The 25116-nt window shown below is 40.0% G+C and overlaps 1 protein-coding gene across 4 annotated transcripts in view; it reads left to right on the top strand.

Moving 5' to 3' along the window:
- Positions 1-25116, top strand: part of LOC128650397 (kyphoscoliosis peptidase-like) — a 155120-nt gene that overhangs the window by 117908 nt on the left and 12096 nt on the right. For all 4 annotated transcript variants that reach the window (XM_053704316.1, XM_053704317.1, XM_053704319.1 and 1 more), the window contains 2 exons: positions 23575-23766; positions 24493-24683. In XM_053704316.1, the coding sequence (XP_053560291.1) occupies positions 23575-23766; positions 24493-24683 (383 nt within the window). The remainder of the gene's footprint in view (positions 1-23574; positions 23767-24492; positions 24684-25116) is intronic.

Raw genomic sequence — 25116 nt, forward strand, 5'->3', positions numbered from 1 at the left:
ATCTTTTACTCATTTAGATGTGGATGACAGTTTAAATAAGATGTGTGCCTGTTGCTGGGCATAGGGCCCGTGCCTAAGCAGCAGAAGCACACTAGTGTTTTATTCAGCTGCTTTAGCGCTTGTTCTCCCTATAGGAATCATCCCCTTATAGCAACTGCATTTTATATTTTTCTGTGAATCCAATTATTTCTTCAGTCTCAGTGTGTAATTTTTTGGGGTGAGGAGACGCTTCCTTGTTCACTTATTTTTAAGGGCAAGATCCCCTTAGATAACTATCTACTAATAATAATACCTAATAGGTTTGAGCCTGCCTACAGTAAGTTTTGTTCCCCTCCTCGTCCTAGACAGATACCAATCTCGGCGTGGAATAATGTTATCCCCTATTTCTTGTTTGTTAGCTCATTGATACATTGATTAGCATACATATCAAAATCACGCCCAACCACAATATGAAGTACAACATAAATTCAATACTCCAAGTATGTTCCTGTTGCAGGCTGGCCCTGCATTAACATTCCCATCATTTGGGATCTATATACTTACAACACTCATAATGCAGCGTTACTAACATGGGTAGCTAATCTATACTTACTTCTCCCCAAGATTTCCACATGCTCTTGAGACCTTAATTAGAGTCATGTTAAGTTTTACCCACCTAGTTTAAATAACCACCTATAGTAGTTAGCCCAATTACAACCCATTTCCTGTGCATCTGTTTGGCAAATTTAGAAGACAAGCTGACATCTCTTATCTGCTTCTCATAGGTAACTCATCACCTCCACCCCCTCACTCCACCTAATATGCCTCCCTTAAGTGGGAGGACTGACTACGCGGTTTTTCTCACATATACCGCACCCTATATACCCTCCTTTCTAGCTAAATCTTGCAGGTTATCATTATACTCAGCTTTATTTCTCTCTTAATCTATGCAAGATTGTCCAAATATATATATGCACGTAATAATATTATCCCTTTAGCACCTTACTTAATTTACACACTATTCATATTAGTATGAGATAAAATTATAAAAAACTGAGGTTTACCAATGAGACCCACAAGTGGTCTCTTTTGTTTGCACAAGCCTTCTTTTATCTTAAATGCTTGTGATGGTCCAAGAGCGGCCTAGGATTTTATTTAAAAGGCATTTCAATATTTGGCATTCTATGTATCTCATGGTTGCATGATATGTAAATTGTTACACTTGCGTTTATTTTCTGTGTTTGTTTTCTCATTCTTGTAACACTAAATCTTACTGTATGTGACATGCAATGCAAGAACCTGTTTTTATGACTATTGTATGCCTTTGAATATTCCTCAATAAAAATTATTAAAAAAAAAAGAAAACTTGACGCTTGTATCCGAATGTCGTCTATGTACGGAGTCACCGCTATGCCTCGCGGTCTTAGTACCGCCAGAAGTGAGCCCAGAACTTTTGTAAAGATTCTTGGAGCAGTAGCTAATCCAAAGGGAAGAGCTACAAACTGGTAATGCCTGTCTAGGAAAGCAAATCTTAGGTACCGATAATGATCCTTGTGAATCGGTATATGAAGGTAGGCATCCTTTAAATCCACTGTGGTCATGTACTGACCCTCTTGGATCATGGGAAGGATGGTTCGATTAGTTTCCATTTTGAATGATGGAACTCTTAGAAATTTGTTTAGGATTTTTAAGTCCAAGATTGGTCTGAAGGTTCCCTCTTTCTTGGGAACCACAAATAGATTTGAATAGAATCCCTGCCCGTGTTCCGTCCGCGGAACTGGGTGGATCACCCGCATTAGTAAAAGGTCTTGTACACAGCGTAGAAACGCCTCTTTCTTTATTTGGTTTGCTGATAACCTTGAAAGATGAAATCTCCCTCGTGGAGGAGAAGTTTTGAAGTCCAGGAGATATCCCTGAGATATGATCTCCAACGCCCAGGGATCCTGGACATCTCTTGCCCAAGCCTGGGCGAAGAGAGAAAGTCTGCCCCCCACTAGATCCGTTTCCGGATAGGGGGCCCTCTCTTCATGCTGTCTTGGGGGCAGCAGCAGGTTTCTTGGCCTGCTTGCCCTTGTTCCAGGACTGGTTAACTTTCCAGCCCTGCCTGTAACGAGCAACAGCTCCTTCCTGTTTTGGAGCGGAGGAAGTTGATGCTGCTCCAGCCTTGAAGTTACGAAAGGCACGAAAATTAGACTGTTTGGTCTTTGATTTGGCCCTATCCTGAGGTAGAGCATGTCCCTTACCTCCCGTAATGTCAGCTATAATTTCTTTCAAGCCGGGTCCGAATAAGGTCTGCCCTTTGAAAGGAATATTAAGCAATTTAGATTTAGAGGTCACGTCAGCTGACCAGGATTTAAGCCATAGCGCTCTGCGCGCTTGGATGGCGAATCCGGAGTTCTTAGCCGTACGTTTGGTTAAATGTACGACGGCATCAGAAACAAATGCGTTAGCTAGCTTAAGTGCTTTAAGCTTGTTCATAATTTCATCCAATGGAGCTGTGCGAATGGCCTCTTCCAGAGACTCAAACCAGAATGCCGCCGCAGCAGTGACAGGCGCAATGCATGCAAGGGGTTGTAAGATAAAACCTTGTTGAACAAACATTTTCTTAAGGTAACCCTCTAATTTCTTATCCATTGGATCTGAAAAGGCACAACTATCCTCCACCGGGATAGTGGTACGCTTAGCTAAAGTAGAAACTGCTCCCTCCACCTTAGGGACCGTCTGCCATAAGTCTCGTGTGGTGGCGTCTATAGGAAACATTTTCCTAAATATGGGAGGAGGGGAAAAGGGCACACCAGGTCTATCGCACTCCTTGCTAATAATCTCTGTAAGCCTTTTAGGTATAGGAAACACGTCAGTACACACTGGTACCGCATAGTATCTATCCAACCTACATAATTTTTCTGGAATTGCAACCGTGTTACAATCATTCAGAGCCGCTAATACCTCCCCTAGCAATATGCGGAGGTTCTCAAGCTTAAATTTAAAATTAGAAATCTCTGAATCCTGTCTCCCTGGATCAGATCCGTCACCCACAGAATGAAGCTCTCCGTCTTCACGTTCTGCAAACTGTGACGCAGTATCTGACATGGCTCTCACCTCATCCGCGCGCTCTGTCCTTAACCCAGAGCTATCGCGCTTGCCTCTTAATTCTGGCAATTTAGATAATACTTCTGTCATAACAGTAGCCATGTCTTGCAAAGTGATTTGTAAGGGCCTCCCTGATGTACTTGGCGCCACAAAATCACGCACCTCCTGAGCGGGAGGCGAAGGTACTGACACGTGAGGAGAGTTAGTCGTCATAACTTCCCCCTCGTTGTCTGGTGATAATTTCTTTACATGTAAAGATTGACTTTTATTTAAAGTAGCATCAATGCAATTAGTACATAAATTTCTATTGGGCTCCACATTGGCCTTTAAACATAGTGAACAAAGAGATTCATCTGTGTCAGACATGTTTAAACAGACTAGCCTGTATTAAGGTATCAATAACCAACTCCGAGAAGCCACGCTTTAATAGAATCAAGCGTTCAATCTCCATGCAGTCAGCCTCAGAGAAATTAGATGTGGATGTTTGAAAGGACCCTGAATTAGAAGGTCCTGTCTCAGAGGTAGAGACCACGGTGGACAGGACGACATGTCCACTAGGTCTGCATACCAGGCCCTGCGTGGCCACGCAGGCGCTATCAGAATCACCGAAGCTCTCTCCTGTTTGATCTTGGCAATCAAACGAGGAAGCATCGGGAATGATGGAAACACATAAGCCATGTTGAAGACCCAAGGGGCTGTCAGAGCATCTATCAGCACCGCTCCCGGGTCCCTGGACCTGGATCCGTAACAAGGAAGCTTGGCGTTCTGTCGAGATGCCATGAGATCCAGATCTGGTTTGCCCCAACAAAGAATCAGTTGAGCAAAGACCTCCGGATGAAAATCCCACTCCCCCGGATGAAAAGTCTGGCGACTTAGAAAATCCGCCTCCCAGTTCTCTACGCCTGGGATGTAAATCGCTGACAGGTGGCAAGAGTGAGACTCTGCCCAGCTAATTATCTTTGAGACTTCCAACATCGCTAGGGAACTTCTGGTTCCCCCTTGATGGTTGATGTAAGCCACAGTCGTGATGTTGTCCGACTGAAATCTGATGAACCTCAGAGTTGCTAACTGAGGCCAAGCTAGGAGAGCATTGAATATTGCTCTTAATTCCAGAATATTTATTGGGAGGAGTTTCTCCTCCTGAGTCCATAATCCCTGAGCTTTCAGGGAGTTCCAGACTGCGCCCCAGCCTAGAAGGCTGGCGTCTATTGTTACAATCGTCCAATCTGGCCTGCGAAAGGTCATCCCCTTGGACAGATGTGGCCGAGAGAGCCACCATAGAAGAGAATCTCTGGTCTCTTGATCCAGACTTAGTAGGGGGGACAAATCTGAGTAATCCCCGTTCCACTGATTTAGCATGCACAATTGCAGCGGTCTGAGATGCAGGCGCGCAAATGGTACTATGTCCATTGCCGCTACCATTAAGCCGATTACTTCCATGCACTGAGCTACTGACGGGTGTGGAATGGAATGAAGGACACGGCAAGCATTTAGAAGTTTTGATAACCTGGCCTCTGTCAGGTAAATTTTCATCTCTACAGAATCTATAAGAGTCCCTAGAAAGGGAACTCTTGTAAGTGGTAATAGAGAACTCTTTTCCACGTTCACCTTCCACCCATGCGACCTCAGAAATGCCAGAACTATCTCTGTATGAGACTTGGCAGTTTGAAAACTTGACGCTTGTATCAGAATGTCATCTATGTACGGAGTCACCGCTATGCCTCGCGGTCTTAGTACCGCCAGAAGTGAGCCCAGAACTTTTGTAAAGATTCTTGGAGCCGTAGCTAATCCAAAGGGAAGAGCTACAAACTGGTAATGCCTGTCTAGGAAAGCAAATCTTAGGTACCGATAATGATCCTTGTGAATCGGTATATGAAGGTAGGCATCCTTTAAATCCACTGTGGTCATGTACTGACCCTCTTGGATCATGGGAAGGATGGTTCAAATAGTTTCCATTTTGAATGATGGAACTCTTAGAAATTTGTTTAGGCTTTTTTAAGTCCAAGATTGGTCTGAAGGTTCCCTCTTTCTTGGGAACCACAAATAGATTTGAATAGAATCCCTGCCCGTGTTCCGTCCGCGGAACTGGGTGGATCACCCCCATTAGTAAAAGGTCTTGTACACAGCGTAGAAACGCCTCTTTCTTTATTTGGTTTGCTGATAACCTTGAAAGATGAAATCTCCCTCGTGGAGGAGAAGTTTTGAAGTTCCTGGAGATATCCCTGAGATATGATCTCCAACGCCCAGGGATCCTGGACATCTCTTGCCCAAGCCTGGGCGAAGAGAGAAAGTCTGCCCCCCACTAGATTCGTTTCCGGATAGGGGGCCCTCTCTTCATGCTGTCTTGGGGGCAGCAGCAGGTTTCTTGGCCTGCTTGCCCTTGTTCCAGGACTGGTTAACTTTCCAGCCCTGCCTGCAACGAGCAACAGCTCCTTCCTGTTTTGGAGCGGAGGAAGTTGATGCTGCTCCAGCCTTGAAGTTACGAAAGGCATGAAAATTAGACTGTTTGGTCTTTGATTTGGCCCTATCCTGAGGTAGAGCATGGCCCTTACCTCCCGTAATGTCAGCTATAATTTCTTTCAAGCCGGGCCCGAATAAGGTCTGCCCTTTGAAAGGAATATTAAGCAATTTAGATTTAGAGGTCACGTCAGCTGACCAGGATTTAAGCCATATCGCTCTGCGCGCTTGGATGGCGAATCCGGAGTTCTTAGCCGTAAGTTTGGTTAAATGTACGACGGCATCAGAAACAAATGCGTTAGCTAGCTTAAGTGCTTTAAGCTTGTTCATAATTTCATCCAATGGAGCTGTGCGAATGGCCTCTTCCAGAGACTCAAACCAGAATGCCGCCGCAGCAGTGACAGGCGCAATGCATGCAAGGGGCTGTAAGATAAAACCTTGTTGAACAAACATTTTCTTAAGGTAACCCTCTAATTTCTTATCCATTGGATCTGAAAAGGCACAACTATCCTCCACCGGGATAGTGGTACGCTTAGCTAAAGTAGAAACTGCTCCCTCCATCTTAGGGACCTTCTGCCATAAGTCTCGTGTGGTGGCGTCTATAGGAAACATTTTCCTAAATATGGGAGGAGGGGAAAAGGGCACACCAGGTCTATCCCACTCCTTGCTAATAATCTCTGTAAGCCTTTTAGGTATAGGAAACACGTCAGTACACACCGGTACCGCATAGTATCTATCCAACCTACATAATTTTTCTGGAATTGCAACCGTGTTACAATCATTCAGAGCCGCTAATACCTCCCCTAGCAATATGCGGAGGTTCTCAAGCTTAAATTTAAAATTAGAAATCTCTGAATCCAGTCTCCCTGGATCAGATCCGTCACCCACAGAATGAAGCTCTCCGTCTTCACGTTCTGCAAACTGTGACGCAGTATCTGACATGGCTCTCACCTCATCCGCGCGCTCTGTCCTTAACCCAGAGCTATCGCGCTTGCCTCTTAATTCTGGCAATTTAGATAATACTTCTGTCATAACAGTAGCCATGTCTTGCAAAGTGATTTGTAAGGGCCTCCCTGATGTACTTGGCGCCACAAAATCACGCACCTCCTGAGCGGGAGGCGAAGGTACTGACACGTGAGGAGAGTTAGTCGTCATAACTTCCCCCTCGTTGTCTGGTGATAATTTCTTTACATGTAAAGATTGACTTTTATTTAAAGTAGCATCAATGCAATTAGTACATAAATTTCTATTGGGCTCCACATTGGCCTTTAAACATAGTGAACAAAGAGATTCATCTGTGTCAGACATGTTTAAACAGACTAGCAATGAGACTAGCAAGCTTGGAAATACTTTTCTAAATAAATTTACAAGCAATATAAAAAACGCTACTGTGCCTTTAAAAAGCACAAAAAGCTGTCACAGTTGAAATAACAATGAACCAAAATAGTTATAGCAACCAATTTTTCACAGTAAATGTATTAAGTTAGCAAAGGATTGCACCCACCAGCAAATGGATGATTAACCCCTTAATACCCAAAAACGGATTAACAATTTAATAATTAACGTTTTTTTCACAGTCAAAACACACTGTCACAGGTCTGCTGTGACTGATTACCTCCCTCAAAATGAATTTTGAAGACCCCTGAGCTCTCTAGAGACGATCTGGATCATGGAGGATGAAGTAGACAGATTGTGACTGAATTTTTACTGCGCAAAAAAGCGCTAAAATAGGCCCCTCCCACTCATATTACAACAGTGGGGAAGCTCAGAAAACTGTTTCTATGCAGAAAACAAAGATGGCCATGTGGTAAAAATCATGCCCCAATAAGTTTTATCACCAAGTACCTCACAAAAAATGATTAACATGCCAGTAAACGTTTTAAACATACATTTGAAAAGTTATGAATTGTTATTAATAAGCCTGCTACCAGTCGCTTTTACTGCAGTTAAGGCTCATACATTATTTCAGTATTAACAGTATTTTCAGAGTCAATTCCATTCCTTAGAAAAATACATTCAGTGTACACACACTCATCAGCCTAATACCAGTCGCTATCACTGCATTTAAGGCTGAACTTACTTTACATTGGTATCAGCAGTATTTTCTCAGTCAATTCCATTCCTCAGAAAAATAATTACTGCACATACCTCATTTGCAGGGGGGGCCTGCATGCTATTCCCCTTCTCTGAAGTTACCTCACTCCTCAGATGAGAACAGCCAGTGGATCTTAGTTACGTCTGCTAAGATCATAGAAAACGCAGGCAGATTCTTCTTCTAATGCTGCCTGAGAATAAACAGCACACTCCGGTGCCATTTAAAATAACAAACTTTTGATTGTAGAAATAAACTAAGTTAAAAAACACCACAGACCTCTCACAGCGACCTATCTAGTTAGGCTGCAAGAGAATGACTGAATATGACATGTGAGGGGAGGAGCTATGTAGCAAGCTCTGCTGGGTGATCCTCTTGCAGCTTCCTGTTAGGAAGAGATATATTCCATAAGTAATGGATGACCCGTGGACTGACTACACTTAACAAGAGAAATTGACAGCCCAAATGAATGGTTTACCTATTAAACAAGGGAGAGCCAGATGAAACTATCTTGAGGCCACTTTAGCCCCGGGCCAGTACTTTGAGACCACTGGTTTAAAGTAATGTTAAGTAAAAGTTGCTAAATTTTAAATTGAAACTAATGTTTCAGTATTTGTTTTGTACTTTGTACTTGGCCCTGTTGGCAGTACAGAAAGAGCATCAGAGTAATTTTCGTTCCTTTTGAAACTTTACAGGTAAGCCCCCCCCTCTTTCAAGCAGGAACAGTCCAAGCCTTCCTGGAAGCCCAATTAGTCTTGGAACAAAGGGAAGCAATCTAATAAGCCCGCAAATGATTCAAAGTCAGCATTAAGGGCCTGCCCCCGATCCGGGAGTGGATCTTGTAGGGGGCAGACTTTCTCAATTCGCTCAAGCCTGGGTTTGGGATGTTCCAGATCCCTGGGCGGTGGACATTGTATCCCAGGGGTAAAAACTAGAGTTCAAGACTTTTCCTCCCAGAGGCAGGTTTCTAATCTCTAGATTATCTGTAGACCAGATAGAAAGAGAGGTGTTCTTACATTGTGACAAGGACCTTGCCGCTCTGGGGGTGATAGTTCCAGTTCTTCCACAGGAACGGGATCTGGATTTTTACTCAAATCTGTTTGTAGTTCCCAAAGAGGAGGGAACTTTCCTACCAATCTTAGACTTGAAGTGTCTAAGAAAAGTTCTCAGAGTACCATCATTCAAGATGGAGACTATACACTCTAGTCTTCCCTTGGTGCAAGAGAGTAAGTTCATGACAACCATAGACCTAAAGGATGCGTACCTTCATGTTCCCATTCACAAGGATCATCACAGTGAGTCAGTGGACTCACTGTGTCATTAGAAAGAAATCCTAATGCTTGAGGATGCTGTTTGGTTACCACCTACTTGTACAAATAAAAAGTTTGTATTTTATCCTCAACTTCTCTAATTAAATCAATAGAACATAAGACACATAATAGTAGGCCAAATTATGACATTTTCTCTAACAGTATGCATGATAGATTCTATATTCAACATTTGACCATTGGTATTAGTTTAATAAAATTGTCAGTACCTTGGAGCTGGCACTGGGGTAAAATTGAGGACTAGCTCAAATTGGCCAAAAATGGACTCCTATCCATCTCCACTGGATATCAAGTTCTTATTTCTCAAATGGGTGAATCTAATTTGAGAGGAATATCTCAACAGTGGAGTAATTTAATTTCCACAGAAAATATAAACATATGTATTGTTCAAAGGTCTTTATGCCTGGCATCTCAAACTACACTGTCCTCAACTTGGACAGAATCCCACGTAAAGCTATTTTTTTGGACTTATTATACACCACAGAAGGGATTTAGATGGGGAAACCTCTCTTTCAGCTCTTGTCCAAAATGTTCCTACCCAAGGGCTAATTTGGTGCATATGCTCTGGGAATGCCCCGAAATGTATAAACTTGGCAGAAAATAGCATATTGGGCATCTAATACACTTAAACTGCCCAATGTAAAATATTCACCTTACGCAAATAATTTTTCTGTGGGAAGGAACTCAAAATGGTCAATATAAAAAAATGATCAATTTAGTTATTCTAGAAGTTAGATACCTGATATTTAGGAAATGGAAAGAAACAATTACTCCTAATATTCTAGAAATTAAGAATTATTTGAAAAAACAATACATATTAAAACAGCATAATGTGGACTTGAATAATGATCAAGATATCTATACCTTTTTTAAGAAATGGTCTTTATTTATTAAAAGTTTTTCTCTAGATTATCTTATTTATCCCTTCAGAAATACCAAAATAATTTTATTGGGGATCTGGTGAAAGGGCCCAGAACTTTTTATTTCTTCTCTTCCCTCCCACCCCCACCCCAGGCAGCTTGAACAAAAAGCCTTTACACATTGCTTGACTTCATTTATTATGTCTCACAAACAATATTGCATTATTGTGACATATTGATTTTTTTTTCTGCAAATAATGTATGTATGGTAATGCATAATCTGAATACCTTTTTATTAATTTGTGTCTTGCTGAATATGATAGTGAAAATATGTAAAAAAAAAAAAACTAATAAAAATGTATTAAAAATGAAATAAAAAAATGTATGCTTACCTGATAAATGTATTTATTTCTTGACATTGTGGCCCCTATTTATCAAGTCATCCAACCAAATGAAAAGGATTAAGCAGCAACGATGATAGTAAAATTAAAACTTAGCATTTATTGATGCAAAAAAGTAAAACAGACCATGGAGGGACAGAGGTACAACAAGGAAATACAGTATACGCGTTTCGGCTGTCGCCGTAATCACTACTGCTGAATAAAAGTTACATGCATACTCATTTAAAAAGGGTGTGCATAGCCCTGATTGGTTAAGAGCTCAAATAAGGAAACTCCTTACATGAAATTGCAAGTGTACCACTATTCAACTAACAATATAAGTATTGAAGTTAAGTACATATATATATATATATATATATATATATATATATCTTTTAACAGATATTACACACAATATATTCTGTGTTACACATATATACCAGCAACATCGTAAGAACCTGAAAAATGACAACATTAAATAGATGAAGAAATAGAACCCATAAAACATATGCAAATGTTACATTTATAATACTTGTGAGCTAAAGGTGTCTATATCTATGCCTGCATGCACATCAGACACAAGACTGAACTTGCTACACAGTTGTAAATTGAAATGCATACAAACATGCCTACATGCACTTAATGGAAAGACACATAGATATCAGCAAAACATTAGCAAATGCTGATATTATCAATACCTTAAATGTAAAACTATATATATCCAACACATATGAGAAACAGGGGTAGCCCAAATATTGTTATGAAAATAAACCTCATTTGAAAGTAAACCAGAATTAGTACCTGCAGATGTATATAAATGTACACCAGTATAAATAAGTACCAAGCGCAAGACCTGCACTTGCTACACACATATGAATTAAATGTCATGCATGTGTACATACATATACAGCTCAGCTATTCCCAATAATTGATCAAATCATACTCAGCATTTAGTCCAAAAGGGACTTTAGTGGAAAGTTTAAATATACACAGCATTTCACGTTTCTCAAGAAGTTTTTGTCTATCCCCACCTCTTTTAGGATGCGGTATGAAATCAATAGCTTGCCATCTGAAGGAGGAGGCCTCCTTATTATGTTTAATACAAAAATGTTGGACTATAGGTGAGGATGACTTCCCTACTCTAATTGTGGATAGATGTTCCCTTATCCGAGATCTTATGTCTCGTGTCGTAAGTCCAACGTATTGGACATTACACAAAATGCAAGTAATGAGATAGATGACATACTGCGAAGTACAATTTAAACAATAGTTAATATCAAATGTGCGTTGGGTGACTGTAGATGTAAATGTGTTTGATATAGTGACATAGTCCCATGGTTTTCATCTGCTATTCCCACATCTAAACATACCTTTAGATGTTAGCCATGAACTCAATGTGGCTCGAGGACTGCTTAAAACCGTGGGTGATAGGTAATTGCCCAATGTTTTGTTGCGGCGGTAAGAACATCTTATACCTTCAGCCACACAGGTAATGAGTCTGTCATCTGCCACAAGGAGTTTGAAATGTTTCTTCACAATGTCACATATTGCCTCATACTCAGTACTATAATCGGTTACAAAGGTAACCTTGTTGGACATCTGTTTCTTAAAGTTGTTCTTTTTTCTCCCTTTTAGCATAGATTTTCGATCCATACCCTGAACTTCACTCGCAGCCCTATTTATCACTTTTTTAGGGTAACCTCTACTACCCAAACGGTCAAATAAGTCTCCTTTGTGTTGTGAGAAACTTTCTTCTGTTGAGCAGTTTTGTTTTGCCCTGATTAACTGTCCCTTGGCTATGGAGTACATGACATTTTTGGGGTGGCAACTCTTTGCGTGTAAAACTGAGTTGCCCGATATGGGCTTCCTATAAATACACGTATCTATCCTACCTGAGGTGTTACCCTTTAAGGAAATGTCTAGAAAGTTGATAGTATCACTATGTGACTCTGACGTGAATTTTAAATTCAGATTGTTTTGGTTGATGTAATCAAGAAATTTAATTTTGTCTTCAGTGTTACCGCTCCAAATAAGGAGAAGATCATCGATAAAACGACCGTAGTAAATGATATTGAGTCTGAAGGGGTTCCGATCACCATAGATGTGGGACAGCTCCCACCAACCCATATACAGGTTGGCATAGGAGGGGGCAAATTTAGCCCCCATAGCTGTCCCACATCTCTGGAGATAGAAAACCCCCTCAAACTCAAAATAATTGTGACATAGAAGAAATTCCGTCACTTCGATTACATACCTTTTGAAATCAGTGTCTAAGTTAGAATAGTGTGTCAGAATACAATTGAGAGCCTCAAGGCCACGTTCATGGGGTATGGACGAATATAAAGCGGTGACATCAACTGTCAACCAACTGAAAGTGGGATCCCATGTCAGATCATCCATTACTCTCAGGACATGTTTAGTGTCCTGTAAAAAACTGGGTAAAGCCTGAACCAAAGGACATAAAATGGCATCTAGCCATTCTGATATGTGCTCAAAAAGAGATCCGATCCCACTAACAATTGGTCGACCAACAACGTTAATCAGGGACTTATGCACCTTCGGGAGATGGTGGAACACAGGAGTTACAGGAAACTCAACATACAAATATTCAAAGGTGTTCTTATCAAGAAAACCTTGTTCCATCCCATTGTCCAGAAGGTGCATAAGTTCAACCTGAAAACGTTTGGTGGGATTTGTGGAAAGAGTGGTGTATTGTGTGTGGTCATTAAGTTGGCGTAGTGCTTCATTTTTGTAGTCCACAGTATCCATAACCACAACAGAGCCCTCCTTATCCGCATTGCGGATCACAATCTGTTCATTATCCTGCAAATCCTTTAGGGCCTTCCTTTCTGAAATAGACAGATTATCAGGAAGTTTCTTTTTATATAGGGCTAGATCTTTTAGATCTTTTTCTACCCTATTATAGAATTTTTCTATAAGGGGGCCTCTGCTGTGGATAGGATAGAATGTGGATGCCTTTTTGAAACCCACAAATTTATTTACACAATGTTGCTCACTCATATCTGTTAGGTTTTCCCTGGCCATTGCATCCAGAGCAATTACATCACAAGTTTCAGAAAATGACAAATCATTGTTCAAATTTACTCTGGTTATGTCATGGCCAGGTTCTCCCACAGGGATGGGTACGGTATCCTGATTACTGTTGAAGAAATGTTTTTTCAGTGTAATATTGCGGACTAAGCGATTTACATCCAACATGGTTTTGAACAAATCAAAACCAGTTGAAGGCACAAAACCTAAGCCAAGGCTCAAAAGTTTAATCTGTGAATCACTTAACAATGTATTAGACAAATTGATTACACTGAGGGTGCATACTTGTTGGTTCCCTTGGTTATCCTCTGTGGATAACGGTTCTGTGTATTCTGTGTATTCCCTCCTCCCTTGGGATTCATTGGGGCTACTGAAAAAACCTGTTCTAATTGGGTGTTGCTACAATGAGAATTCGTAGCTTGTATCTCACTTGACTCAATGCTGTTATGTGTTGTCGGTATATATTTATTTTTGTTTTTATCCTTAGATTTTACAAAGGGTGCAGCTGCACCACTATTTGCTTGCATCCCATGTGTAACAGTGTTTTTCAAGATACCTGGTCTTGTTTCACTACAGATATCGGTGTCAGAGACATATCTGTCTTCACCAGAATCAACGTCACTGTCTGAAAATGTAACTCTCTGGCTACTATTGGATCTATGATTTCTGTTGCGTGACCTACCCCTACTCCTGTTTCTGTTGTGTTGTCTACGAGTGTTGAATCTATGTGTCTTATTCCATACATGAATGGTGTTGGTATCATAATCAGCTTTATCACGCAGGTATTTGACATGCTTAGTACTCATAACAGTTGATTTTGCATTTGCTACAGATTTCTTTAAAACATCATCAAATCTGGGATAATCAATTTCATGTTTACGTGTATTTAGCTCTATTTGAATAATATTAATGTTATCTCTAGTTTCATTTAACAATTTGTTTTTATGGGACACCAACAGAATCATTAATCTGACTGAGCATTCATCAAGTATAGTGTTCCAGTTATCCACAAATTCAGTGTCCTCTGTTTCAAAGGTGGGGTATTTAGAAATTCTAAGGCCTCTGGGTATCATTTTCATATCTAAATATTTCCCCAGTGTCCATATATCCTACTGAAGTCTGGTTTCCTTTGTGCAAAGTTTGTCCATTTCCTGGAACAGATCTGTTAGTGCATAGTCAGATCTACTGGTAGAAAATATTTTGGCAAGTTCTACAGAGGGTTCATCTCTAGATATAACTGGCATCAATGAGTAAAATTGTGTGTCCTCCATGTTAGTAAAAATAATAACTTCCCAATACTTGACCCCTCAACCAGAAGTGCTGCCCAAAAGCACTTAATGCCAAAGAGAAAATACCAAAGATATGCTGGAAGAGGAGGGAGTAAGTGTAATGGCAAGTGACCTGTGTCAAATATAGCGGTCGCTATACAAATTAGCAGGAGAATAAATGATGTAAGTAACCAAGTCCAGCAATATAAACATATAAAAATGTCCAATAGTGCAAAGTAATGGAGATATAATATCACTCGTATTCCGCTTTAGACATAGTGTCGTGAAATTACCTCCAAGTGAGCAGAAAAACATTTAAAGCACCATGGCTGTAAGTTGCTTGTAGGCACCAAGTACCTGCCGGCTTACCCAATAGCCCCTACGAAGACTTCGTAGGGGCTATTGGGTAAGCCGGCAGGTACTTGGTACTTGGTGCCTATCTCTACCCTCAAGAGATTAGCGAAAACATAGCTGAAAAATGATTGTATAGTGTTTGCCTATGAAATAAGGAAACAAACGATTCACATACTCTGCTTGCGCCTACTGAAGGTGAGCCAGCGTGTAATAACCAACAGAGTTATTTTTTAAAAGAACACAGGGCAAGGACAGAAATATTTAAAATTTGAATAGTTAAATATTGTCACTTAGTTAGCTGTCACTTTAATATACAAAAAAACGGTCACAAAGCAAGCCGCACAGAATTGCATAGAGAAACAATTTGTGCCTTACATACCAACATGATTGTCAGAAGCATGTCCTGATACAAATAAAAAAATATTCTTTATTTAATTATGTAATGACAATGTCACTTTAAATACTGAAAAGCTAGTAAATGCAAGCACAACATAGAAAAATAGAGCCATCCTACACCCCAGCCTGACTGAGGTGTCTAAACTAAAAAATCTTCCCTGGAAACACTGCAAAGTTCTGCTGCTGCAATATCATTCTGAAAAAAGGGCAGTAAGGAAGACGCCGCTCCACCTGATCAAAGCGGAAAGCGGGACACGTGGCTCACCAACTAGATTCCGGACAGTTATGCAAGCACACGATTCACTTAGGCCTAGATTTAGAGTTGGGCGGTAGCCATCAAAACCAGCGTTAGAGGCTCCTAACGCTGGTTTTTACCGCCCTCTGGTATTTTTAGTCAGTCAGGAAAGGGTCTAACGCTCACTTTCAGCCGCGACTTTTCCATACCGCAGATCCCCTTACATCAATTGCGTATCCTATCTTTTCAATGGGATCTTTCTAACTCCGGTATTTAGAGTCGTGGCTGAAGTGAGTGTTAGAAATCTAACGACAAAACTCCAGCCGCAGAAAAAAATCAGTATTTAAGAGCTTTCTGGGCTAACACCGGTTTATAAAGCTCTTAACTACTGTGCTCTACAGTACACTAACACCCATAAACTACCTATGTACCCCTAAACCGAGCCCCCCCCCCCACATCGCCGCCACTCTATAAAAAATTTTTAACCCGTAATCTTCCGCTCCGTACACTGCCGCCAACTACGTTATCCCTATGTACCCCTAATCTGCTGGCCCTAACACCGCCGACCCCTATATTATATTTATTAACCCCTAATCTGCCCCCACAACGTCGCCGCCAGCTACCTACACTTATTAACCCCTAATCTGCCGTCAGCACGCTGCCGCCACCTACATTATAGCTATGTACCCCTAATCTGCTGCCCCTAACACCGCCGACCCCTATATTATATTGATTAACCCCTAATCTGCCCCCCACAACATCGCCGCCAGCTACCTACACTTATTAACCCCTAATCTGCCGTCCGCACGCCGCCACCACCTACATTATAGCTATGTACCCCTAATCTGCTGCCCCTAACACCGCCGACCCCTATATTATATTTATTAACCCCTAATCTGCCCCCCACAACGTCGCCGCCAGCTACCTACACTTATTAACCCCTAATCTGCCGAGCGGACCGCACCGCTATTATAATAAAGTTATTAACCCCTAATCCGCCTCACTCCCGCCTCAATAACCCTATAATAAATAGTATTAACCCCTAATCTGCCCTCCCTAACATCGCCGACACCTAACTTCAAGTATTAACCCCTAATCTGCCGATCGGAGCTCACCGCTACTCTAATAAATTTTTTAACCCCTAAAGCTAATTTTAACCCTAACACCCCCCTAAGTTAAATATAATTTTATTCTAACGAAATAAATTAACTCTTATTAAATAAATTATTCCTATTTAAATCTAAATACTTACCTGTAAAATAAACCCTAATATAGCTACAATATAAATTATAATTATATTATAGCTATTTTAGGATTAATATTTATTTTACAGGCAACTTTGTATTTATTTTAACCAGGTACAATAGCTATTAAATAGTTAAGAACTATTTAATAGCTAAAATAGTTAAAATAATTACAAAATTACCTGTAAAATAAATCCTAACCTAAGTTACAATTAAACCTAACACTACACTATTAATAAATTAATTAAATACAATATCTACAATTATCTACAATTAAACCTAACACTACACTATCAATAAATAAATTAATTAAATACAATATCTACAAATAAATACAATGAAATAAACTAACTAAAGTACAAAAAATAAAAAAGAACTAAGTTACAAAAAATAAAAAAATATTTACAAACATTAGAAAAATATTACAACAATTTTAAACTAATTACACCTACTCTAAGCCCCCTAATAAAATAACAAAGCTCCCCAAAATAAAAAAATGCCCTACCCTATTCTAAATTAAAAAAGTTCAAAGCTCTTTTACCTTACCAGCCCTGAACAGGGCCCTTTGCGGGGCATGCCCCAAAGAATTCAGCTCTTTTGCCTGTAAAAAAAACACATACAATACCCCCCCCCAACATTACAACCCACCACCCACATACCCCTAATCTAACCCAAACCCCCCTTAAATAAACCTAACACTAAGCCCCTGAAGATCTTCCTACCTTACCTTCACCATACCAGGTTCACCGATCGGTCCTCGGAAGTGTTGATCCAAGCCCAAGCGGGGGGGCTGAAGAGTGACGTCCATCCTCGGGCTGAAGTCTGGATCCAAGCGGCGGCTGAAGAAATCCATCATCGGGCTGAAGTCGGAAGTCCATCATCGGGATGAAGTCTTCTATCAAGCCGCATCTTCAATCTTCTTTCTTCTGGAGCGGAGCGGAGCCATCTTCTTCCAAGCCGACGCAGAACATCCTCTTCTAACGACGCCTACTCGCCGAATGACGGTTCCTTTAAATGACGTCATCCAAGATGGCGTCCCTCGAATTCCGATTGGCTGATAGGATTCTATCAGCCAATCAGAATTAAGGTAGGAATATTCTGATTGGCTGATGGAATCAGCCAATCAGAATCAAGTTCAATCCGATTGGCTGATCCAATCAGCCAATCAGATTGAGCTCGCATTCTATTGGCTGTTCCGATCAGCCAATATTCCTACCTTAATTCTGATTGGCTGTTCCGATCAGCCAATAGAATGCGAGCTCAATCTGATTGGCTGATTGGATCAGCCAATCGGATTGAACTTGATTCTGATTGGCTGATTCCATCAGCCAATCAGAATATTCCTACCTTAATTCTGATTGGCTGATAGAATCCTATCAGCCAATCGGAATTCGAGGGACGCCATCTTGGATGACGTCATTTAAAGGAACCGTCATTCGGCGAGTAGGCGTCGGTTGAAGAGGATGTTTCGCATCGGCTTGGAAGAAGATGGCTCCACTCCAGAAGAAAGAAGATTGAAGATGCGGCTTGATAGAAGACTTCATCCTGATGATGGACTTCCGACTTCAGCCCGTTGATGGATTTCTTCAGCCGCCGCTTGTATCCAGACTTCAGCCCGAGGATGGACGTCACTCTTCAGCCCCCCGCTTGGGCTTGGATCAACACTTCCGAGGACCGATCGGTGAACCTGGTATGGTGAAGATAAGGTAGGAAGATCTTCAGGGGCTTAGTGTTAGGTTTATTTAAGGGGGGTTAGGGTTAGATTAGGGGTATGTGGGTGGTGGGTTGTAATGTTGGGGGGGTATTGTATGTGTTTTTTTTACAGGCAAAAGAGCTGAATTCTTTGGGGCATGCCCCACAAAGGGCCCTGTTCAGGGCTGGTAAGGTAAAAGAGCTTTGAACTTTTTTAATTTAGAATAGGGTAGGGCATTTTTTTATTTTGGGGGGCTTTGTTATTTTATTAGGGGGCTTAGAGTAGGTGTAATTAGTTTAAAATTGTTGTAATATTTTTCTAATGTTTGTAAATATTTTTTTATTTTTTGTAACTTAGTTCTTTTTTATTTTTTGTACTTTAGTTAGTTTATTTCATTGTATTTATTTGTAGATATTGTATTTAATTAATTTATTGATAGTGTAGTGTTAGGTTTAATTGTAGATAATTGTAGATATTGTATTTAATTAATTTATTGATAGTGTAGTGTTAGGTTTAATTGTAGATAATTGTAGGTATTTTATTTAATTTATTTATTGATAGTGTAGTGTTAGGTTTAATTGTAACTTAGGTTAGGATTTATTTTACAGGTAATTTTGTAATTATTTTAACTATTTTAGCTATTAAATAGTTCTTAACTATTTAATAGCTATTGTACCTGGTTAAAATAAATACAAAGTTGCCTGTAAAATAAATATTAATCCTAAAATAGCTATAATATAATTATAATTTATATTGTAGCTATATTAGGGTTTATTTTACAGGTAAGTATTTAGATTTAAATAGGAATAATTTATTTAATAAGAGTTAATTTATTTCGTTAGAATAAAATTATATTTAACTTAGGGGGGTGTTAGGGTTAGGGTTAAATTAGCTTTAGGGGTTAAAAAATTTATTAGAGTAGCGGTGAGCTCCGATTGGCAGATTAGGGGTTAATACTTGAAGTTAGGTGTCGGCGATGTTAGGGAGGGCAGATTAGGGGTTAATACTATTTATTATAGGGTTATTGAGGCGGGAGTGAGGCAGATTAGGGGTTAATAACTTTATTATAATAGCGGTGCGGTCCGCTCGGCAGATTAGGGGTTAATAAGTGTAGGCAGGTGGAGGCGACGTTGTGGGGGGCAGATTAGGGGTTAATTAATATAATATAGGGGTCGGCGGTGTTAGGGGCAGCAGATTAGGGGTACATAGGGATAATGTAAGTAGCGGCGTTTTACGGAGCGGCAGATTAGGGGTTAATAATAATATGCAGGGGTCAGCGATAGCGGGGGCGGCAGAATAGGGGTTAATAAGTGTAAGGTTAGGGGTGTTTAGACTCGGGGTACATGTTAGAGTGTTAGGTGCAGACGTAGGAAATGTTTCCCCATAGAAAACAATGGGGCTGCGTTAGGAGCTGAACGCGGCTTTTTTGCAGGTGTTAGGTTTTTTTTCAGCTCAAACAGCCCCCTTGTTTCCTATGGGGGAATCGTGCACAAGCACGTTTTTGAAGCTGGCCACGTCCGTAAGCACCGCTGGTATCGAGAGTTGAAGTTGCGTTAAATATGCTCTACGCTCCTTTTTTGGAGCCTAACGCAGCCATTCTGTGAACTCTCAATACCAGCGGTATTTAAAAGGTGCGGCCAGAAAAAAGCCAGCGTTAGCTACGCACCCCTTTGGCCGCAGAACTCTAAATCTAGGCGTTAGTCTCCATACTGCAGAGTCCTTCCCGCCACAGAAATGTGTAATGGCGGAGGACCGTCGCGCTGCATAGGATTTACGCAATACATTTGTGCTGCTGCCCCCGACAAATAAAAATGCATTATCCATCAAAGAATAAAGTGACAAACCGTACATATAGAAGTAAACTGTTTTGCAAAAATGGGCAGTGCAATCACAGAAAAGGAAACTGAAGTCTGACTTGCTGTTAAACATACACTGAGCAAAACGGCTATATTATTTTGTAGCATATAATACCATAAACATGCCGTGACTCAATCATAAGCTTGCTATGCTGCCCACAATAAGTAAAGGGTATATACCTCCATCCCTAGAAGGTAATAACCCGTCTCCAGTCACATTATAAGTGCCCGCTCCCTGCCTTGAAATATCCTGATACAGAATATATATGTCCCTTAAAGGGACACTGAACCCATTTTTTTTCTTTTGTGATTCGTGATTTTAAGCAACTTTCTAATTTACTCCTATTATCAAATTGTCTTCATTCTCTTGGTATCTTTATTTGTTTATTTGTTGTTCTTGCTGATTGGTGGATAAATTCAACCACCAATAAACAAGTGCTATCCAGGGTCTGGATCAAAAATTGGCTGGCTCCTTAGCTTAGATGCCTTCTTTTTCAAATAAAGATAGCAAGAGAACCAAGAAAAATTGATAATAGGAGTAAATTAGAAAGTTGGGTTCAGTGTCCCTTTAACAATGCAGACTTCGTAATTGCCCATCTCCCTACTAGAAGAAAAAAAGGCACTTACCTGCATCTAGCTTTCTGGCAGGAGGACAGTCTACCAAGCATGAGAGGATGCCACTCCTGACAGAGGCCTGTAAATAGAGAAAGATCAGAGTAAACCTACTCAGGCTTTCTATACTCTGGGCAGCAAATATGTTAGGAAAACGGAGCAAGGCCCACCTTACAAGTTCCTAACTGCTTTAAAGCCACCACTGCCCTACTGAAGAGACTAACATGGAGTACAGCTAGACCCAATCTTGAGAGGAAAGGTCAGAGTAAACCTACTCTGGATTTCAAAATAATAAAATCTTGCTTCAAGTGAAATAAATCCAATCCTCATCAGACACCAAAAACTTACCTCCTCCTTGCCTTGAAGTAAAGAGAATGACTGGGGTTGTGGGAAGGGAGGTGATACTTAACAGCTTTGCTGTGGTGCTCTTTGCCTCCTCCTGCTGGCCAGGAGTGATATTCACAACAGTAATTGATGATTCCGTGGAATCACTGTGTCTTAAAAAAGAAAAAAATTGTCAGTCCCTCATGTTGTGACATCTGATTTTTTGCTGTTCTTGTGTGACGGTTGATATTGTGAACCTTTCTCTAACATTTTGGTGATACTGGTATGGGGTTGGTTATCTTACTATGCCAGGAAAAGGGGTGTTGAAGGGTCTAGTACCTTCTTTATTTTGTGAATGAGGATCCACGATAATACAGTGAGGGATTTGGCACAAAGGATAAGGGAAATGTCCAATGGAATCTTGCATTTAAAAGGAAAAGTTACTCAACATAAGCCGAATGCAGCTATGAGAAAGAAAATGTAAAACTATGTTGTGATCTTGTGGGATTGCACCATAATCATATGGATTTTACTGTGATCTCATAAGATTTTGGAGTAAACATTCTTGAATTGAGGATGAAAATAAAGTGACTATGCCTGCACATGCCAAATTCACTCTTCTTGCTAATCCCCAGAACAGGCATTTGAATTGCATGTTTAAAGTCCATCTACAATGAGATAATCCTATTGTGGAAATTTTTAGGTAATATATGTTCCTTTTTTTCAGAGATGTTTGTGTGATATTTTCTGATCATCTTAGATAGATAATCTCTTTAAGACCCATTCTCCAGTCTGGCATAACCAACACGGTTATATTAATACACTTTTTAACTCTGTGATTAAATTGCATCTAAGCCTCTGCAGACTGCCCTTTATTTCAGTTGTTTTGACAGACTTCCATTTTAGCCAATCAGTGCTGTGCTCACGAGTGAGCACAATGCTATCTATATGGCACACATGAACTAGTGCTGTCTAGCTGTGAAAAAAGGCAAAATGCACTGTGATAGGAGACGGCCTTCAAAATTAGCATATGGGCCTTCCTAGGTTTAGCTTTCAACAAAGAATCCAAGAGAACAAAGTAAATATGACGATAAAAGTAAGTTACAATGTTGTTTAAAATTGCATGTCCTATCTGACTCGTGAAAGTTAAATTTTTACCAGACTGTTCCTTAAATAATAATGCTCCCTTATCCCAGCAGCTATAACACTGTGACCTATTTTACTTAGGTACCAGAGTACTAGCGCAGTAACCATACTCATAATATCCCCTACTGCAATTAAACTCTAACCAGTGCTTACTCAGGTTCGCTTAGTAATTTAACCATAACCATTGCTAACCTGACTACGCCCCTGCAATTAAACCTCATCCATCTCTAATTCCCTGACAAAGCACACCCTATATGATCTCCCACATTAGTAAGCCCCCCTCTATTCCACCATCACCAATATCTCACCCAACATCCAACATTTTAAAATCTCTAGAAATTGAATAACCTAAATTACAGAAAATATAAAGTCCTAAAATATCAATAGACTGCAGTAGATTATCTTCTTTTCGATTGTTGATGAAAGGTTTGTAAAGGAACAGTATATTTTTTTCCTCGTTGATGTGTTCCCTGTGATTCATTTTACCTGCTCGAGTGTATAAAACTGTTTCAAATAGCTAGTTTACCTTTATTTTTTTTTATTTTTTTTTTGACTAACCTCCACCTATACTGAAAATTTCAATATCACAGTAATGACTAAAGAAAGGCTATATATACAAAAGACAGCAGCAGAAAACAACCTCCCAGTTGGGGTGGAGGGACCCAGCTTTAAATACAATGAACTTGTATCTGATGCCTACCTGAGTATGCTGTAACTTTAAAGCCCCAGAAAATGCAGTATAATTAAACAAATGATAAAAAGGCAATGCACTAGCACATTTCAAAGTTGTGTCTATTTGTACTCCCCCTGTGCCATGTGACAGCCATCAGCCAATCACATACGTATATTCTGTGAATTCTTGCACATGCTCAGTAGGAGCTGGTGACTCAAAAAGTGTAACTATTAAAAGACTGTGCACATTTTGTTAATGGAAGTAAATTAAAAAGTTGTTAATAATTGCTCTATCTCAATCATAATTTTGTTTTGAGTGTTGCTTTAATAAAAAACGATACATATAGATTCAGTATAGGTATGACAGATTATGTTCAACTAAATTATTAAACATAGGTTGTACTTAATTGTGAAATGAATTATTAGTAGTATGGTAGAATACACAAAAGCCAGAAGTTTCCTGAAATTCAGCAGTGAAGATCTATGGGTTAAAATGCTACCAGATGGAAAAAAATTAACAGCTTATTTATCTCTCAGGGAAGTGGGGATACGATGCCGTGAAGTAGCAGGATACAGCCGTGGCACGGAGCACAACAAAGGGCACAGCTTTCACAGGACCAAATCCAACCACATGTGGAATGCTGTGGAGCTGGACAATCAGTGGTACCTGCTGGACGCCTGCTGGGGAGCTGGCACTGTTGACCTGCAGAACAGAATCTTCATCCCAAGGTAAGAATGAGGTTACAGCTCGTCCCTGTCTGGTCAGCTGTTTGTTAACATTCTAACGACAATCTGAGTTACTTATTGGTCAGTAGACCCAGTCTTTTCCAAATACAGGCACCGTTTGCTTTATTTTACTTTGTAAAGAAGGTTTCTCCTAATTAGCATAACCACTGTATGCATACTAAATAATAATAAAATACTCCACTGAGTAATAATATATTAAACTATTATTAAAGGTATAGGAAAGTCAATATGAAACGTTCATGATTCAGAAAGAGCAGGTCATTTTTATACACTTTTAAAATTACTTCTATTTTCAACGTGCTTTGTACTCCTGGTGTCCCTTGTTGAAGAAGAATTTGCACATATCCTACACTAGTGTGAGCCAGCTGCTGATTGGTGCCTGCACACATTTGTCTCTTGTGATTGGCTAACTAGATGTGTTCAGCTAGCTGCCAGTAGTGTAATGCTGTTCCTTCAGCAAAAGATAACAAGAGAATGAAGCAAATTTGATAATGGAAGTAAATTGGAAAGTTGTTTATAATTGTATGTTTATGCAAATCGTGAAAGAAAATGTTGTTGTTTCCTGTCCCTTTAAATTGCATGCTCTATCTAATCATGACAGTTTAATTTTGACTTTACTATCCCTTTAAATACTATAATAGTTTTGCCGTGAAGAACCTTTTGCAGTTTCAGTACGTTCCATATGACTCTATTTTCCTTAATTTGCAGCTATGATGATTTCTTCTTTCTTACGGATCCAGAAGATTTTATTGAAACTCATTGGCCTGATGACCCAGCTTGGCAGCTTTTGGATTCAAAAGTAACATTTGAAGATTTTGAACAAAAGATTTTCAAAACCTCAGAATTCTTCAGGCTTCATCTTTTTATCGTTGCCCCAAACGTTTTCCATCTACTGACTGGTAAACAGTAGTTATGTCTCTGCTTATCTGATGTCTGTAACTCTAACCTTCCATAAAAACACAGTTCAGTATTACTCTAATATAGTAACTCATTATAACTAGCTGTAATGATTATAATCTGTCAGATTTCTCTTTAAACACATTGGGCAAGATCTCAATGCTGACATTTTGGTTCAAACAGTTCCATCCAAACAGAAACCTAGTGCAATTATTATTACCCAAACTGCCATAGTAGCAAATTATATGTAACTGGCTATACTCAAGTATTGCACATTTATTGACCTGGTGACATGGTGGGAAAATGCAATGCAGAGGAGTCAAGCATGAATTAATTACCTTCTCATATTATTAATGGTACGTCTCATCTTAAATGTGACCCTCCCACCAAAATAATCTCTAGCCACACCAGTCCTGGCTTACTTCATGACCTGGC

The sequence above is a fragment of the Bombina bombina genome, chromosome 2 (assembly GCF_027579735.1).
Source record: "Bombina bombina isolate aBomBom1 chromosome 2, aBomBom1.pri, whole genome shotgun sequence".
NCBI classification, from domain to species: domain Eukaryota; kingdom Metazoa; phylum Chordata; class Amphibia; order Anura; family Bombinatoridae; genus Bombina; species Bombina bombina.